The 19,236-nt window shown below is 40.5% G+C and overlaps 1 protein-coding gene across 2 annotated transcripts in view; it reads left to right on the top strand.

Moving 5' to 3' along the window:
* cnksr2b (connector enhancer of kinase suppressor of Ras 2b) overlaps positions 1–17,349 on the top strand; it is a 49,808-nt gene extending 32,459 nt beyond the window's left edge. For both annotated transcript variants that reach the window (XM_052104182.1, XM_052104181.1), the window contains exons 15-22: positions 1,369–1,544; positions 1,687–1,760; positions 2,351–2,422; positions 2,683–2,750; positions 4,493–4,587; positions 7,625–8,150; positions 16,029–16,228; positions 16,423–17,349. In XM_052104182.1, the coding sequence (XP_051960142.1) occupies positions 1,369–1,544; positions 1,687–1,760; positions 2,351–2,422; positions 2,683–2,750; positions 4,493–4,587; positions 7,625–8,150; positions 16,029–16,228; positions 16,423–16,473 (1,262 nt within the window). In that variant the 3' untranslated portion in view covers positions 16,474–17,349. The remainder of the gene's footprint in view (positions 1–1,368; positions 1,545–1,686; positions 1,761–2,350; positions 2,423–2,682; positions 2,751–4,492; positions 4,588–7,624; positions 8,151–16,028; positions 16,229–16,422) is intronic.
* The last annotated feature ends 1,887 nt before the right edge of the window (positions 17,350–19,236 follow it).

Raw genomic sequence — 19,236 nt, 5'->3', positions numbered from 1 at the left:
TGGTGCAAATTGCAATTTGCTATTTTCCAGAGAAATACACTGCAACACTTACTCATTCTTTATTTTATATATATATATATATATATACACACACAGTGCATCTGGAAAGTATTCACAGCGCTTCACTTTTTCCACATTTTGTTATTCCAAAATTTATTAAATGTATTATTTTCCTAAAAATTCTACAAACAATACCCCATAATGACAACGTGAAAGAAGTTTTTTTTAAAATCTTTGCAAATTTATTAAAAATAAAAAAAAATAAATAAATCACATTTACATAAGTATTCACAGCCTTTGCCATGACACTCAAAATTGAGCTCAGGTGCATCCTGTTTCCACTGATCATCAGAATTTTGAAGAAAATAATGAAATTACTCAATTTTGGAATAAGGCTGTAACATAACAAAATGTGGAAAAAGTGAAGCGCTGTGAAAACTTTCCAGATGCACTGTATATTCACAATAATGTATGAGATTTGTGTTAAACTATCTAAAGGCTATGATATATTTTTCAGTTATTATTATTATTATGTTTATATTTAAGATTTAATTTGTATTGGTATATTTCCACCTGTAGTCACTGCAAAAGGGCCGGTGCAAAAAGTTTGAGTCGAGAGTAAAATGTTTGGATTTGGGATGATTTTTTGACCACTTCGTTATTTAGATTTTTTTTATATTTGTTTTGTTTGAAGTGTAATTTAAATTTTGAAGTATTTTTGGTTTAATTATTTTGTGTTTTAATAAATTAATAAAAAAAAATTCAATCAAAATCCACTGGTAGAAGTGAAGTATGTGCTGATACAATCACTGTTAATACAGCCATGAATTATTAATAATACTTACATTCGCTATAATTTAGCATGCCCACATCCTATATCCCAACCACTTTTTTCATGCGTGTAAAACTTTCAATGATGCAGTAAATGCACAAAGTAAGTCCATATTTCTATTCTTTTTATTCATTGTATACAGTCCACACTACCAACTTCTGATGAATATGTGCTGTCTTTGTTTGTATTGCTGGTGGTTGACAAGGAATGGACTATATAATAAGATGCAGATGCTGCAATAACCTCAGAATTAAATTGCACTTGACCCAGCCCATTAGTGAAACAGTTCATGAAACCCACTTGTGCCAAGACTTAGTGAATGCTTATACGAAAATACCAAAATGTCATGGCTATGCCCATTGACTTTGTGCTTATGACTTATGGTTATAGCGCTGCACTTAGCACTAGCACACTTAAAATAGGGACCTAAATGGCTGTAAATCAAAAAGTCTTCCTGATTTTATATTGTCATTGCCCTTGTCCTTTCATTTATAATGCCCACACAGATATCTCTGATCTCTCTCTTTCTTTCTCAGCTGGCTCCCTGCCCTCCATCAGCAAACGGCGAATCTCCTGCAGGGACCTGGGCCAGGGTGATTGTGAGGGCTGGCTCTGGAAGAAGAAGGATGCAAAAAGCTACTTCTCCCAGAAATGGAAGAAGTACTGGGTTGTGCTGAAAGATTCCTGCTTATACTGGTACACCAATGAAGCGGTGAGGATGTGAGGTCATTCATCTGTCTACAGCACTTTACACAAAATGGTCCATTAGATTGCTTACTGTACATAAAGTCCCTGCTTACCCATATTATCACATCAGTCTATCTCAGTTTTTTTATTCCACTGTTTTTTCTCAGGATGAGAAGGCAGAGGGTTTTGTCAGCCTGCCGAAGTTCAACATTGATCAAGCCAATGAATGTCGCAAAAAGTTGTGAGTACACTAAAACAATAAATTGAATTTAAATTGAGTATTTGGTTTCAATGCAATTTAAGAAATTAAATTAAGTATTTTCATTCATTTAATTAATTAGTTAGAACAGATGTGCTCTATTCTTGTTTTACAAACTGAAATAAATAAATGTATTTCTACTAGATGCAATGAAAATAAAAAGGACTTATCTCAATTCCAAATTAAATAAAATGTCTAGATGGATGATGTATTTAAAGAAATATGCTTGAATAAATGTCCAATGTTTTTGTGTCAGTGTTGATCTAGATTTCTGTATATCCGGTTATGCCAACAAAATATATTTATGTTGTTCTGACACAAATTAAGTCAGCTTCCATTTTACAAATTTAAATTGATTTCACACAATAAAATTGTGTTGCCTTAGCTTATTCTATTTAACCAAATTGAACAAGCAGCAAAAATCTATTTTTGAGTGTAATACTGTATTACACCCAATATACTGTATGTGTAAACCCAGTTACAATACCCAATTACAAATGTTTGCTTTTTCTAGCTTGGAGATTCAGTGTTGCCATGTTTTTATACAGTTTTCATCTCTTGCCTGTTTTCAGTGCTTTTAAGACTTGCCATCCTAAAATCAAGAGCTTCTACTTTGCTGCAGACAACGTGGATGATATGAATAGGTAAGACAAAAACAACAATTTTAAATATAAATTAAAACCTGTCAGTAAAAATAAATATTTATAGTGTAATCTGAAACCTTATCAGCTCTTTAAGAATGCTACTAGCACAAATGCTCCTGAATCTCATTTAATGTTGCCTGTGCTGGTCAAAGCTAAAAATTTTAGCAACATCTCAAATGGTTCTTTCAACTTCTAGCAGCATTTCAGCAGTGTGAAGAGCTCCCCAGGTAACAGCTGTTTTTTTAAATGTTTGCTCGTAGGTGGCTCAGCCGAATGAACATGGCTGCATCAGCTCACTCAGAGCAGAAGAGGATTCGACAGGATCATGGTAAGAAGTTGCCTTCATGCTTGGCTAAGCCTGTCAGATCAATTATTCTCACACTCTGATGTTGTGTGGTCTGGTTTGCAAGTCCTTTATATACATATATAAATGAGTTAGATGCGTGTATTGGCCATTTCAATTTTAAGTGTTCTAAAGACAAGAACCTGTGATGAATGGTATACATTTATAGAATTTGAGTCATGACAACTTTAGGAATGATTTAGCATATTAATGTGAGTATGACATATTGATAGAATTTGGTTTTGATGGAATATATCTGCTATGCATGCTACTGTTAGAACATACACAAACAAACTGTATTAGCATGTGGACATGCTGCTGCTGCTGCTGCTGTATAATTAGACAAACCCAAAAATATATGCTTGTTGTGTAGACAAGATAAACAAGGCTTGTGTACTGATGCTCTGAAGACCACAGAGATACTAGCTGGGCCAGCTTGGCTGATTGGCGTAATGATGATAAACTAAATCTCTATGTGTGCCTGGGCCATCTTGGCCAAATGGCTAAAACAAGTAGTGACCTGACTCATAATGTCTATCTGGATCAGGAAAGCCCAAAGTTTATTTAACTAGTGATTAGCCTAGCTATGTCTGGATTTATTTATACTAATGACCTTAGTCATGTGGGCTACGAGCAATACAGTGGTGAGTACATAATGACACAATTTTTGGGTGAACTAACTCTTTTTAAGCTGAAGTGTATTATTTTTGTGCCACCAGTGTCACCAAACTGCAAAAATAACGATTGTTTTTTAAACAGGTTTCACAAATACTCCTCTGTCTGCTATAGACCTTATTCATGTTAGTGTATCTTTAATTTTCAATGGGAATTAAGAGGCTGAGAGGGATAGAATTACATCTCTTCAATCTCCTAGATCACATCTGATTTTCCACAACTTATGTTGTCTGGGGTTTTTTTTGTCACTGAAATATCTTGAAAAGATGTTTGTAACAAGTTCAAAGGAATATGGAAGCAGTAGACAGCGATTCGAACTCAAGAATGTCACTTTTATGGACAAAATAATAAGTTTGCTTCAATGCGCAACAATATAGCTTCATATAACTTAAATCTTCAAAAAATCGGCCAGCACACAAACAGCTTGTCAGCTGGGCCCTCTCTTACACTCTGAGGACCATTTGTTTCCCCCGTCTCTCAATGTGAACACAGAAACAAGCAATTCAGCAATTTCAGGTGAGAACCCTTACTGCTTAATATCTTTCCAGATGAACACTCAACCATGCCCTCGCCTCCGCAATGTTTTTTCAATGTTTTGTCTGCGGAACAATCCAAAAACACAGCAGTAGAATCCATTGAAGGAACTGTTAGTCTATCCCTCACAGATTCATTGTCATTCCCATAAAAATTAAAGATGGTGCTGATGTGAACAAGGTCTATTGGTTTAACAAAGAGATAGTCCTTGACCCAAGTCACTGGTTGGGATGCTCAAACAAACAAAGTAATGTTTTGATAGTACCACAGACCCACAGTGTTTACACAATTCGGGGAATTCAACCTACAAATGACTTACTTGTAGCTGTCTCTGCATATTAAGCTACGATACAAGAAAGTATTTTAACATAAAAATTAGACACTTCAGTACAGCAAGAGGTCATATAATAAATGGTTACATGTCACACTGGCATCAAAGTGATTTTCTCTGCAGAATTCAGATTTCAGGATTCTTGGAACAGGATCTGTTAAAATTATATTTGCTGTCTTTTCCTCAGACTACTGGAGCGAGAGTGACCATGAGGATCCTGATCACATGTCCAAAAAGGACAGTCCTCCACCTCCCTATGACACTTATCCTCATGCTACCTCTGTAAGTTTTATATGTCTTTCTGTCATTTTGCTTTTCCATATCTCTGTGTGATTGGGTTCCTTTCTTCATCTAGGTCTTTGTTTTACTCTTTGTCTCATTTAAGTCTTCCTCGCTTCTTCTTTCCAAGTCACAGACTTGTGACTTGGAATCACATGTCTGTGATTTCAACTTAATTTTAAAAAATATATAAAAAGTGTAATAGTTGAGTACTCAGTGAAGAGCTACTCTATGATGAATCCTACTATTTTGCGGTAGCCGGTGCACAAGAGTCGATCACTATAGAAACCACAATGTCCTCCGCAATTTTAAACAGCTCCCATTGTGTAGTTAATCAGTCTGTTGTGTCTCTCAGCTGTAATGAGCCTTAATGCTGAAGTTGTTCGTTTAAAGCTGTTTAAAGCTATTTCCTAGCTTTAGTAGTAGTAATACAAGCGATCACAAAGAGCTGTTTTATGTAAACACTAGCTGAAGCAGATTCACTTCACGTCACCTAACTGGCTCATATTACACACAAAAATGTTATTTTGCCACCACCTGCTGGCTAACATATGTAATGTAAAAAATAAATAAAGACAAACAGAAGCTCTTAACAGATCTGCACTGCTCTTACACTTTAGTTTAGAACAGCATGAACACAAGCGGAGTAATACACACACAGTGAAGCATCGTAGTGCTGATGGTGTCAGAACATCAGTGCTCATGGAACGTCAGATTCATGGACCGGAACTAACTGTTTATATATATACCAGTGGCCAAAAGTTTGGAATAATGTACAGATTTTGCTATTTTGGAAGGAAATTGTTTTTTAATTCACGACAGTGGCATTCAACTGATCACAAAGTATAGTCAGGTCATTACGGATGTAAAAAAAAAATGCACCATCACGATTTGAAAAAAGTAATTTTTGATCAAATCTAGACAGGCCCTAACTTCAACACCTTATCCATGAGTAATCATGCTAAATTGCTAATTTGGTACGAAAAAATCACTTGCCATTATATCAAACACAGCTGAATGCTATTTGGTTTGTTAAATGAAGCTTAACGTTGTCTTTGTGTTTGTTTTTGAGTTGCCACAGTATGCAATAGACTGGCATGTCTTCTGGTCAATATTAGGTAAAAAATGGCAAAAAAAAAGAAACGTCTTTCTCTAGAAACTCATTAGTCAATCATTGTTTTGAGGAATGAAGTCTATTCAATGCTTGAAATTGCCAAAAAACTGAAGATTTCATACAAAGGTGTACACTAGAGTCCTCAAAGTCAAAGGAGAACTGGCTCTAACAAGGACAGAAAGAGATGTGGAAGGCCAGATATACACCTAAACAAGAGGATAAGTACCGGTATATCAGAGTCTCTAGTTTGAGAAATAGACGCCTCACATATCCTCAGCTGACAGCTTCATTGAATTCTACCTGCTCAACACCAGTTTCATGTACAAGAGAAAAGAGAAGACTCAGGGGTGCAGGCCTTATGGGAAGAATTGCAAAGAAAAAGTCACTTTTGAATCAGAAAAACAAAAAGAAATGATTAGAGTAGGCAAATAAACACAGACATTGGATAACTGATAATTGGAAAAGAGTCTTATGAATCTTAACCCCATTGAGCTTTTCTGGGATCAGCTAGACTGCAAGGTGCATGAGATGTGCTCTATAAGACAGCCACATCAATGGCAAGTGCTACAGGAAGAGTGGGGTGAAATGTCACCTGAGTATCTGGACAAACTGACAGCTAGAATGCCAAGAATCAGCAAAACTGTCATTGCTGCACTTTGGTGGAGGTTTTTTGATGAGAACTCTTTGAAGTAGATTAAGATGGCATCTTACATTTTTGACGGGAATGACAATGAAGCTGTGAGGGATAGACTAAAAGGGATAGACTAAAAGTCGATGGTTTGTACTGCTGTGTTTTTGGATTGTTCCACAGACAAATCATTGAAAAAACATTGCGGAGGCGAGGGCATGGTTGAGCGTACATCTGGAAATAAAGTAATCAACAATGGTTCTCACCTGAGATTAATTGCTGGTAATTGCTTGTATCTATGTTCAAAGTGAGAGATGGGGGAAATAAAAGGGCCAGTCCTCAGAGTGTGAGAGAGAGAGAGCCCAGCTGATATTTTTTTCAAATTGAAATAGTAATTTTTCATGCTATTAATATCCTGACTATACACTGTGATCAGTTGAATACCACTTTGGTGAATAAAAGTACCAATTTCTTTCTGTACGAGCAAAATGTACAATATTCCAAACTTTTGGCTGCCAGTATATATATATATATGTATGTGTGTGTGTGTGTGTGTGTGTTATTTGAATTATTATGTATTGTTTATGTTGAATTATCTTTCTTTGGGGGCTTTTTTAAGCAAATATTGATGTAATCAATTTGCTAAATTAATTGGCACGTCATGTAATTAATTAAATAAATAAAAAATTAACAGTTGACATCCCTAAAAATCATACATGATATGATATATAATACAAAGATGCAATTTAAATACACTTTTCCCTACAGAGTGTTAATATTTATTATTACACTTGATTCTAAATGATCAATCGTGTCATCCAGCGGTCTGATATTTCTGAATAATGACCATACATCCAGGGATAAAGAGACATTTCACCAGTTATCTGGGTATTGCGAGTCATCTCTTATCACTCTACGATATTAACAAGTAAGCTAATAAAACAACTTCTACTCAAATCAGTATTTCATGTCCAATTGTTTATCTATTTTGTGGAAGTAGTCATGTGATAAGAAGGATAATGAGCAGTCAGACAGTCACATCACAATATAAACACCAGACAGAATTCTAATACAAAGCCAGAGGTGGAATTTTACTGTTTTTGGAGACCCCGCTTCTTCTCACATAATAACATATTTTCAACTCATCAATCAATATTTCATGCCCATTTAATTATTTATTTGTTAATAACCCAAGTAATAAGTGGAATAATCTTCAGTCAGCAGGTCATTATTGGATGTTCTTGATAAAATCACTGCATGTGTGAACCAGGCATAACAGGTCCCTCTCTATGTTACAGGCTAGTCCGTTCCAGGAGCCCAAACGAATCCGCCCCTCCTCCACAGAGACCATCCAGTCTCGTTCCCCCCAGGAGGCATACCACTCTGAGACACAATGGGGCAGTCTGAGCTGCGCCAGCTCTCCAGGCCAAAAGTCCTCCAGTCAGCGGCGTTCGTGGCAAGACCTCATTGAGACACCCCTCACCAGCTCCGGTCTCCATTTTCTGCAAACACTGCCACTGGATGATGCTGTGCTCATCGATGCCAAACGAGCTGTGCCTGTAGAGCTCCGTCGCCAGTCCACTCTTCCTGCCCAGCACGGGCTGCCACCAGAAAACTATGTCCCTCCCCCTACACCCAACCAACCCAGCCAGAAGCCCATCACAGTTGGAGGAGGAGGCGGAAGACTTGGAGGAGGAAGCAAGCACCGTAGCTTTACCTTGCCCCGTGATAGTGGTCTTCATGCCATCCTGGCTGCAACCAGTGCAGCTGAACATGAAGATGCCCAGCACTACCAGCAGGGATGGGCTCATGCCAGAGACACAGGTTAGTGCTCTGATAATGGATATAATTGAAAAACATCCAACATATTAAAATAACTAGTATAGAGTTAGAGTCAGTTGTTATTAATAAGAACAAATGCTTCCATTATTTGACAGTCAGCCCCTTTATACCTACCTATAGTATGCCTTTATACCTACCTATAGCATACAGTATTTATTAAGTTGCACAGTTGTGGAATAAATTATATTTTGTATGAATTAAAAACAAATGTATTTAATATAAATTTTGTATAAATTATATTAGTTTAAACATGCTAATTGTTTAATGTCACCCTAATTTAAATAACTGTTCTGATTGCATCTGATATATTTTAAAATACATCTCTCAAATTATTGATAATATTTACTTTCTCTAGCTTATTTTTGTAAGCCACTCATAGTGTGGCTAGCTATTTTTTGTGAAGTGTAGCTTGACTGTAATTTAAGTTCTATTAGTTATGAGTAGCTTGTAGCTTGTTAAGCTATAGATTCAAGGAGCTTCATGAACATTGAACTTTTGCGGTTATCAAGTTCCCTACCTGTCTCTCACTCTACGTTTTGTCGATGAGTTGACACTAGGGGTCGCTCCTGCGGAGCCCTGACATCGCTGATCTTGAGAATAGGCCAATGGAAATTGCCATGTGGAATTTGCATGCCACTCACCCGGACATAAGGGTATAAAAGGAGTGACGCTGCAAACACACATCAGATATCTTCTTCGGAGCCGAGTGAGCAAGTTCACAGAGCTGAATTCCTCTGGAATTATATATATATATAAAAACACACAAAAGAGTTTTTTATTTTCTCTAAAAGAGTGGTGCAAACGGAAAGCATCTTTTTCAAGATGCCTTTTTGTTTGTGTCTATTTCCTGGTTGCAGTCGATGTCTCTCCCCGTCTGATGGCCATGATCGCTGCCTTTTGTGTCTGGGTGCCACCCATGCAGAGTCAGCATTCGTGGATGGTTCATGTCCTCACTGCGAGGACATGACCATGGCTACGTTGCGGTCGCGGCAAAGCCCTCATAAGAGCGCAAGCTGGAGTGGTATCCTCAATGTTCTCAATGGTGAGGAAGCAAACAGAGGCCATACAGCATATCCTGCCCAGGCGGCACCACAGACTCCGCACTCCGTCTGCTTGTTGCCCAGGGCAACCCCTGCAGTGCCAACACTGACACCAGCCCTGCCACAGCCCGCCCCTCGGGGCCGGCGCGGAGCCACCTGCAGGACTGCGATGCCACCTGCCTCACGGCCGGCCGCCAAGAACCCCAAGAAGGCTTCAAAGCGCCCCGGGACTCAGGAAACTGCACTATGGGAGCTGGTAAGCAGACCACTCCCTCCCCCACCAGAGGGTGAGATGAAGAATCTTTGTTTCTATGCTAATTTATTTTTGCCGCACGCCCAATGGGCTGCGGTACCCACATTTTAAGAGCAGTTTCCTCAGCCCCTGGACTCTATTTCCTGTCTCCCGAGCCATCATTATCACGACCGCCGGCCACCGGTTCTTTTTGGCAGGTACGGTGCCCTGGAACCGGACCTCCCGCTTCCACGTGCCCAGCCGTGGCACAAACCCGCCCCCGAGCCAACGGTCTCCACGGGCCACGAGGACCAAAATCTTCCTCCCCCGTCCCAGGCTGTTCGGGGAGCAGTCACAAGGAGCCAGGTAGGTGCTTCGATGTCTCTAGACTCAGCACCCACTGGTACGTCCGACGCTGTAGTCCCCTTGGTCCCTCGCGCACAGAGCTTGGGGGCGTGGCTCCTGCTCTCCAACCCATCGCGCTGGTTGGTCAGGACTCGGCTATGCGATTCAGTTCGCCAGGCACCCGCCCAGGTTCAACAGCGTCCGCTCCACTGCAGTGAGAGGCGAGAAAGCCGCTGCCTTTTGTGCAGAGATCGCCTCCCTTCTTCGGAAGGACGCGATAGCCTGTCCCTCCAGCCGAGATGAAGAAGGGGTTTTACGGCCCCTACTTCATTGTACCAAAAAAAGACGGCGGATTGAGACCTGCGAGTTCTGAACCGGGCTCTGCACAGACTCCCGTTCAAGATGGTTATGCAGAAATGCATTCCAGCGAGCGTCCGGCATCAGGATTGGTTCACGGCGGTAGACCTGAAGGATGCGTACTTCCATGTCTCGATTCTTCCTCGACACAGACCCTGTCTCTGGTTTGCCTTTGAGGGTCAGGCATATCAGTACAAAGTCCTCCCCTTTGACCTTTCCTTGTCCCCTCGCTCCTTCACGAAAATCATAGAGGTAGCCCTTGCCCCACTAAGGGAAGTGGGCGTCCTAGCTCACTCGCAGGACATGTTGGGTGCTCACAGGGACCCGGTGCTCAGGCACCTCAGCCTCTTGGGGCTTTGGGTCAATTGGTAAAAGAGCAAGCTCGTCCCGGTACAGAGCATCTCTTTTCTCGGTATGGAGTTTGACTCGTCTCAATTACGGCGCGCCTCACCAACGAGCGTGCACAGTCAGTGCTTAACTGTCTGCGTGTGTTCAGACAGAACACGTTGGTCCCACTGAAATCCTTTCAGAGGCTCCTGGGGCATATGGCATCCTCAGCGATGGTCACGCCGCTTGGGTTAATGCATATGAGACCACTTCAGCACTGGCTACAGACCCCGAGTCGAGAGATGAGCATGGCGCCACAGCACACACCGTGTCCATGTCATGCAGGCTTGCTGCCATTTTCTCAGCCCCTGGTCAGACCTAGCATTCCTACAAGCAGGAGTTCCCCTAGGCCAGGTCCCCAGGCACGTCGCGGTTACGACAGATGCCTCCCAACGGGGCAGGGGTGCTGTGTGCAGTGGGCACTCAGTTGCCGGCCCTTGGACCGGCCCGCTACTGCGTTGGCACATCAACTGCCTCGAGTTGTGGCGGTACTACTTGCCCTGAGGAGGCTATTGCCTTTGATCCAGGGCAAGCATGTGTTGCTCAGGATGGACAACACAACGATGGTGGCATATATCAACCGCCAAGGCGGCCTACGCTCTTGTCGTATGTCGCAACTCACCTGCTTGGTTCTCGGACCTCATGCTCCTCACTACAGCCCCCCTGCCGAATTCCCCTGAGGAAGGACCTTCTTTCTCAGGGACGGGGCACCAACTGGCATCCGCGAACGGACCTCTGGAATCTCCATGTCAGGCCCTTGGATGGGACACGGAAGAGCTAAGTGGCCTACCACCCACGGTGGTAGACACGATCACTCAGGCGAGGCCCCCTCAACGAGGCGCCTTTACGGCCTGAAGTGGCATCAATTTGCTCAGTGGGGCTGTTCCCGAGGTGAAGACCCCAGAGATGCGCAGTTGGATCAGTGCTTTCCTTTATGCAGGAAAAGTTGGAGGGATGGCTGTCCCCCTCCACCTTGAAAGTGTATGTAGCTGCCATATCGGCATATCATGATGCAGTGGATGGTAAGTATTTAGAGAAGCATGATTTGATCATCAGGTTCCTGAGAGGCGCGAGGAGGTTAAACCCCCCCAGGCCGTGCCTCATTCCCTCGTGGGACCTCTCCGTGGTCCTTCGGAGAGCTCCATTCGAGCCCCTTGAGTCAGCAGAGCTAAAGGCGCTCTCTCTGAAGACCGCCCTCTGGACGGCGCTCTCCTCCATCAAGAGGGTAGGGTACCTGCAGGCGTTCTCTGTCAGTGAACTGTGCCTAGAGTTCGGTCCGGCTTACTCTCACGTCATCCTGAGACCCCGACTGGGCTACGTGCCCAAGGTTCCTATGACCCCTTTTAGGGATCAGATGGTGAACCTGCAAGCGCTGCCCCAGGAGGAGGCAGACCCAGCCTTGACGTTGCTGTGTCCAGTGTGCGCTCTTCGCATCTACTTGGATCACACGCAGAGCTTTAAGAGCTCCGAGCAGCTCTTTGTCTGCTTCGGTGGACAGCAGAAAGGAAGCGCTGTCTCCAAACAGAGGATCGCCCACTGGGTTGTCGATGCCATCACTATGGCATACCACACCCTGCACATGCCGCCCCCTTCTGGCCTATGAGCCCATTCTACCAGGGTGTTGCAGCTTCTTGGCCGTTGTCCCACGGCACCTCTCTAGCAGACATATGTAGAGCGGCGGGCTGGGCAACACCTAACACCTTTGCAAGGTTCTATAACCTCAGGGTTGAGCCAGTTTCGTCCCGTGTGTTTTCAGGTGACACAAACAGGTAAGTTCGGTTCAGCTGGCCGAGTGTATCGCTTGTGCATAGCAACTTTCCCCTCCCTTGAGGCAAAGACGTGCACTCTTCCCCAGTTGTGAACTCTTCGCCAGAAGTGTGAACCCTTGACGTTCTTCCTCCCTAGCCTAGCGGACGTCGAGTCTTCGGACTCTGTCGAGTCCTCTGTCCTTGGTCGCTGTGTTTGTAGTAACTCCTCCCCCCTTGGGTAGGATCTACCTGATGTCTGGGCTCTGCAGGAGCGAACCCTTGTGTCAACTCATAGACACAACATCTCGTTACCTCCATCAGGGAATGGAGGTTACGTCAGTAACCAAGACGTTATATGCTTTCATTTGGCATAATGGTGTAGTTAGGGGCTAACATTCAAAAGCTAATCAATTACAATGCAAATCACAATCCTGTGAATCTATAATTTTTTTAGTATGGCTTGACAACTTGATAGCCAATTTGCAAAATCTATAAATGCTCACCATTTTTTACAAAATGTCCCTGAGAGGATGCTGCATATTCCTTCAAAGCTATTTGTATTGTGGCCTCAAATTATTAATATATCGCTGGTTGATTCAGATGCACTGTACCTGCAAATCTCAGTTTAATTCCAATCTCCCTTAAAGGGATATTTCCAAAAATGTTAATTTGTCATCATTTGTTCAACTTCATGCCATCCCAGATGTGTAGGACTTTCTTTCTTCTACTGAACACAAAGATGTTTAGAAAAATTATTTTAAGCTCTCTAGGTCCACACAATGCAAGTGAAGGGTGGCCAGAGCTTTGAAGCTCCAAAAGGGTAAAAAGACAGCATAAAAGTAATCCATAAAACTCCAGTGTTTCAATCCATGTCTTGTGAAGTGAAATAATAGTTAGAAACAGGTCAATATTTTGTATGTCCTTTTTTTCTATCAATCTCCACTTTCACTTTCAAATAATTTTCCTTTTTTCCCCTGGCGATTTGGATTCTTCTTGCATATTGCCACCTATTGGGCAGGGTGGAGAATTTATGGTCAAAACTGACTTAAATATTTATCTTTTTCTCACCCAGACTTGCTTCTGAAGATATGAATTTAACCACTGCAGTTTTATGGATTGCTTTTATGCTGCTTTTATGTGCATTTTGGATCTTCAAAATTGTGGTACCCATTCACTTACATTTTATAAACCTACAGAGCTGTAGGAATATTCTCCTAAAAATATACGTTTGTGTTTAGCAGAAGAAAGATAGTCATACACATCTGAGATGGCATGAGTTTGATTAAATTATGAGACATTTTTCATTTTGGGGTGAACTATCCTCATATTGCAGTCCATAATCTTTTGTGAGAGCTCTCATCTCTGTCTATCTTGTTTCATTTCTCCTTTTTATTCCACACACATTTACCATTTCTCAGAAACTAACCCACAGCACATGAGAAGGAGTCCCTTCTGTCCATGTTAATGTCTTCTCATGGATAGAGGCAGATGAATATGGCTTCAGGGCCATTCTCTCTCACCGTCTTCCTCCACTCTTTCTTCCAGCTTGGGATCCCTGATAGTCATGCCAATGTAAAGTGTAGGCAATCTCCTTCATGCAAATAGCTAATAGGATATATTTTTAATGTTTATTTAAAAAAACATATTTTTACTGGTCATTAATGCTGTAATTATGTTAGTGTACAGTACCTGCTAATTTTATCCTATGATAAGTACTGCTTTGTTTTGTCTTAACATGTTGACATGATCATCTACAAATTTAAATTCTGTCATAATTTACTCACCGTCATTTTGTTCCAAACTTGTCTGACTTCATTTCTTCTTTAGAACACAAAAGGAGATGTTAGGTAGAATGGTAGTCTCAGTCACCGTTCACCTTTATAGTGTGAAAAAGCAGATGCAATGAAAGTGAAGTGCCTTTTAAGGCATTTATATTGTGAACGTCTCTCATACCTCAGGGGTTTTGCATAAGGCCTGACTATGTTCTATTTAGTTACCTCTGTTGACATATTAATGGCTTGTCTGTGGTGTTATATATATATATACAGTGGGTACGGAAAGTATTCAGACCCCCTTAAATTTTTCACTCTTTGTTATATTGCAGCCATTTGCTAAAATAATTTAAGTTCATTTTTTTTCCTCATTATTGTACACACAGCACCCCATATTGACAGAAAAACACAGAATTGTTGACATTTTTGCACATTTATTAAAAAGAAAAACTGAAATATCACACTGGTCCTAAGTATTCAGACCCTTTGTTCAGTATTTAGTAGAAGCACCCTTTTGATCTAATACAGCCATGAGTCTTTTTGGCAAAGACGCAACAAGTTTTTCACATCTGGATTTGGGTATCCTCTGCCATTCCTCCTTGCAGATCCTCTCCAGTTCTGTCAGGTTGGATGGTAAACGTTGGTGGACAGCCATTTTCAGGTCTCTCCAGAGATGCTCAATTGGGTTTAAGTCAGGGCTCTGGCTGGGCCATTCAAGAACAGTCACGGAGTTGTTGTGAAGCCACTCCTTCGTTATTTTAGCGGTGTGCTTAGGGTCATTGTCTTGTTGGAAGGTGAACCTTCGGCCCAGTCTGAGGTCCAGAGCACTCTGGAGAAGGTTTTCAGTCCAGGATATCCCTGTACTTGGCCGCATTCATCTTTCCCTACGATTGCAACCAGTCGTCCTGTCCCTGCAGCTGAAAAACACCCCCACAGCATGATGCTGCCACCACCATGCTTCACTGTTGAGACTGTATTGGACAGGTGATGAGCAGTGCCTGGTTTTCTCCACACATACCGCTTAGAATTAAGGCCAAAAGTTCTATCTTGGTCTCATCAGACCAGAGAATCTTATTTATCACCATCTTGGAGTCCTTCAGGTGTTTTTTAGCAAACTCCATGCAGGCTTTCATGTGTCTTGCACTGAGGAGAGGCTTCCGTCGGGCCACTCTGCCATAAAGCCCCGACTGGTGGATGGCTGCAGTGATGGTTGACTTATTACAACTTTCTCCCATCTCCCGACTGCATCTCTGAAGCTCAGCCACAGTGATCTTTGGGTTCTTCTTTACCTCTCTCACCAAGGCTCTTCTCCCCCGATAGCTCAGTATGGCCGGACGGCCAGCTCTAGGAAGGGTTCTGGTCGTCCCAAACATCTTCCATTTAAGGATTATGGAGGCCACTTTGCTCTTATGAACCTTAAGGGCAGCAGAAATTGTTTTGTAACCTTGGCCAGATCTGTGCCTTGCCACAATTCTGTCTCTGAGCTCTTCAGGCAGTTCCTTTGACCTCATGATTCTCATTTGCTCTGACATGCACTGTGAGCTGTAAGGTCTTATATAGACAGGTGTGTGGCTTTCCTAATCAAGTCCAATCAGTATAATCAAACACAGCTGGACTCAATTGAAGGTGTAGAACCATCTCAAGGATGATCAGAAGAAATGGACAGCACCTGAGTTAAGTATATGAGTGTCACAGCAAAGGGTCTGAATACTTAGGACCATGTGATATTTCAGTTTTTCTTTTTTAATAAATGTGCAAAAATGTCAACAATTCTGTGTTTTTCTGTCAATATGGGGTGCTGTGTGTACAATAATGAGGAAAAAAAATTAACTTAAATTATTTTAGCAAATGGCTGCAATATAACAAAGAGTGAAAAATTTAAGGGGGTCTGAATACTTTCCGTACCTACTGTATATATGATAATCACAGGGTATTTCAAATAATTGTCATAGTAAATAACTCTTCAATGCTCTCTACAGGTTCAGAGTGGGAGCGCAGGCACCAGGCTGACTCGTTGGTAGATTTGTACAGGGCTCTGGAAAGGACTAGTCTATCACCAGTCAATGAGCACAGATCCTCTTCTCGTTTAGAGTACAAGCGATCATTCGTCCGTCGCTGCAATGACCCGTTACTTAATGAGAAACTGCACCGCCTGCGGATCTTGCAAAACTCATTCAAGGTGCAGTTTCCAAACTGCTCTATTTCCTTTTATTTCTACTAGCATTTATTTTAAGTTGTTTGGGAACACAAATAAAACACCAAGTAACTTGTCTTTGTGTGGGTGAATGAGATTTGCCTTTGATGTCTTATGATCATAGACATGTGCTGAATAATTTAATACACATCATTAATCATCATGTCTTGTTGTGACAGGATATCCCTCTTCAAGAGGCAGAGACAAAGATAATTCATCGCGATGTGTAGCCAGAGTTACAGAAGAACACAGCAGGGTACAGCAGCCATATCTGCTAAAAACTCCATTTACCAAACTTCTCTTACTTTTATTCCAACATTCATGAATTCCTCTAGTTGGACTCAATTTAATTTATTGTATTTACCCTCTCTTATATTTATGTTGTTGCACATGCTAATATTGGCATTATTTTGTATACATACATACAGATATTTTCTTTTTTGAAATACTTGTGTTTGTAATAATGACTTGTATTGACTTGACTTTGGCCTCCACCTGGGGCCAAATAACTGCACTTCCTATGAACTCTAAAGAACTTTACCCTACTGTTGTTTCGTGACTTAAAAAAATACAGGGCAAGATTAGAACTACTGATCTATAGATAATATTTTGGTATATGATTTGCATGTTCATTGTCTGTTTAATATATTTTCTGTGACATTTGTTTTAATGGTCTTACCTGAAAGAGTTAATTTGGACTGTAAATTATGCTGGCAGTAAATGTTACTATGACTGAGAGAAGGACTGAATGCGTGTCTTTGTGTGGGTGGGTGTTGAAACCGTAGGTTTGTTGTATATAATGTATGTTGTAATATACTGACAGTTTGCACCCAAGTTCTGGAAATATCCTATGTTGAGCAGCAAGGTTCTTGCAATAATGTTGAACTAAACAATTAACTGGTTTAACACTGTCTATTTTTCTAAGCATGGTATCTATTGAGATGTTTGTACATTGTTTTGTATGCTGAAATATGTGTTATCTTAAGATAACTGCAAGTGTAAAACCCTTTTAATGTGTTCCCAAAAGATATTTAACAAATTGAAACTTTCATGTGAAAGCACCAGTGTTCTAATATATTCAGAAAGTAATTTTAATAATAAATTGTGTGATGTTTTGACATTCTTTTAAAAATTCTTAATAACTGTATGCACTTTGCACGTTTTTTTTTTACACAAAATGTACACATTCAATTTCACAACAAAATTCCATCAAATTGAATTGAGTTTATTTTATTAAATGTAATAAAATAACAAACAGAAATATAATATATTATGTTTTATTAATACAATTTTGTTAGACAGTGCTCAATTCAGTTTGATGGAATTTCATAAGAATAAATTATATAAAACATTTTAAATATAAAAGCAAAGTCCTCTAGCATTCTTCTAAACAGGGAAAATACTTTTTAATCAAATGTATGAAGAATCTTGAATCACTGCATAATTAACAGATCAGTAGCTGTCTGATATCCAGTATTCCTAAAGCTGCTGTATTTCAGATTAACAACAGTACTTAATGTACATATGTGGATGATGACAGCTGAGCTGTACTTGGACTACATTTATCCAATCATTGGTTGAGTTGCACTACTGTTCTGGCACTGCACATGATACACAGAAAGTGCACATTCTCACAAATGTGCAAAAGATCCAGTCTTGTTCAGCTGGCAATTGAAACGCTTGGATTAACAAATACATAATGAGGGGGAAACTCTAATGTAAAGACTCGAATGAGGGTTTACAGAGAGCAGAGCTCTAACTAACATTTATTTTCTGTCTGCCCCTGGATTAAATAAACTGAAAACCATTATTGGTCCCATTTGTTTTGCAATATAGAGGACTAAGTGTAAATATATTGTTTAAGCACAAACAAAAACGAACCATGGTGCTATCATATGATACTGAATGATTACCATATTCATGTACCATGCTATTGGTACTCCAAGCTACTCACTTCATCATATATTTACCATCTGATTACTGCACAATCATTCCATCAAATAACTTTTTGTAAACGATGCAACAAATTAGTTAGTTGTTCTAAAATGTCAAATGCACAGTTGATTTCATACGTTATTTCTGCCCATCGTTTTTTGTTTGAAGTTGTGAAACATTATTGACCTTACTGGACATGGAATGGGGGAAACATTGATGTAATATTTACTAAATGAACACAAAATGAACCCTATTCCATCTGATGAAGCTGCATACTGCAGAACACAATTCATTTTAAATGAATGTTTTGAGTTCAGTACAAGCTCAATCGAAAACGTGTATTGCACAATGTTGATTACCACAAAAAAATATATAATTTTGGCTCATCCCTCGATATATAAAAAAGGTAAAAACCACGGAACAGTAAGGCACTTACAAAGTGAATGGGGCCAGTTTATAAACATTAAAACTGTTTTAAAAGTAAAGCACTGCAAAAGTTTTAGGCACTTTAGGTTTCACAAAAACATTTGTCTTAAGATGGTTATATCTTCTTCAGCTTTAGTGTGTCAATAGGAAAAATACATACACTCGCAAACATTTATTTTGCAAATAGAAAAGATTAGAATAGAAGAACAGGGCACTCTGCAAGAGATGGCATTGCCCCCACACAGCCCCCACTGAACATCGAATCAGTCTGGGATTAAATGAAGAGACAGAAGCAATTGAGACAGCCTAAACAGATAGAAGAACTGTGGCAAATTCTCCAAGAATCTTGGACCATCCTATCTGCCAACAACCCAGAAAAACTATGTCCAGGTCTACCTAGGAGAATTGGGGCTGTTTAAAAGGCAAAGGTGGCCACACCAAATATTGTTTTAGCTTTTTTATGTTTACTGGACTTTGTATGATTTTAATTGATAAATGAAAATTATTTATGCCATTATTTTTAAAGACATCCTCTCAATGCAACATTTTTCACAAGTGCCTAAAACTTTTGCACAGTAATGTACATCCACACAACATAAATATCATACGTGTTAACACGATTTTAGTGTGAC

This window comes from Xyrauchen texanus, chromosome 34, assembly GCF_025860055.1.
Source record: "Xyrauchen texanus isolate HMW12.3.18 chromosome 34, RBS_HiC_50CHRs, whole genome shotgun sequence".
NCBI classification, from domain to species: domain Eukaryota; kingdom Metazoa; phylum Chordata; class Actinopteri; order Cypriniformes; family Catostomidae; genus Xyrauchen; species Xyrauchen texanus.
Note: the sequence above shows the minus strand (reverse complement) of the source record. Positions and strands in the feature narration are given on the sequence as shown.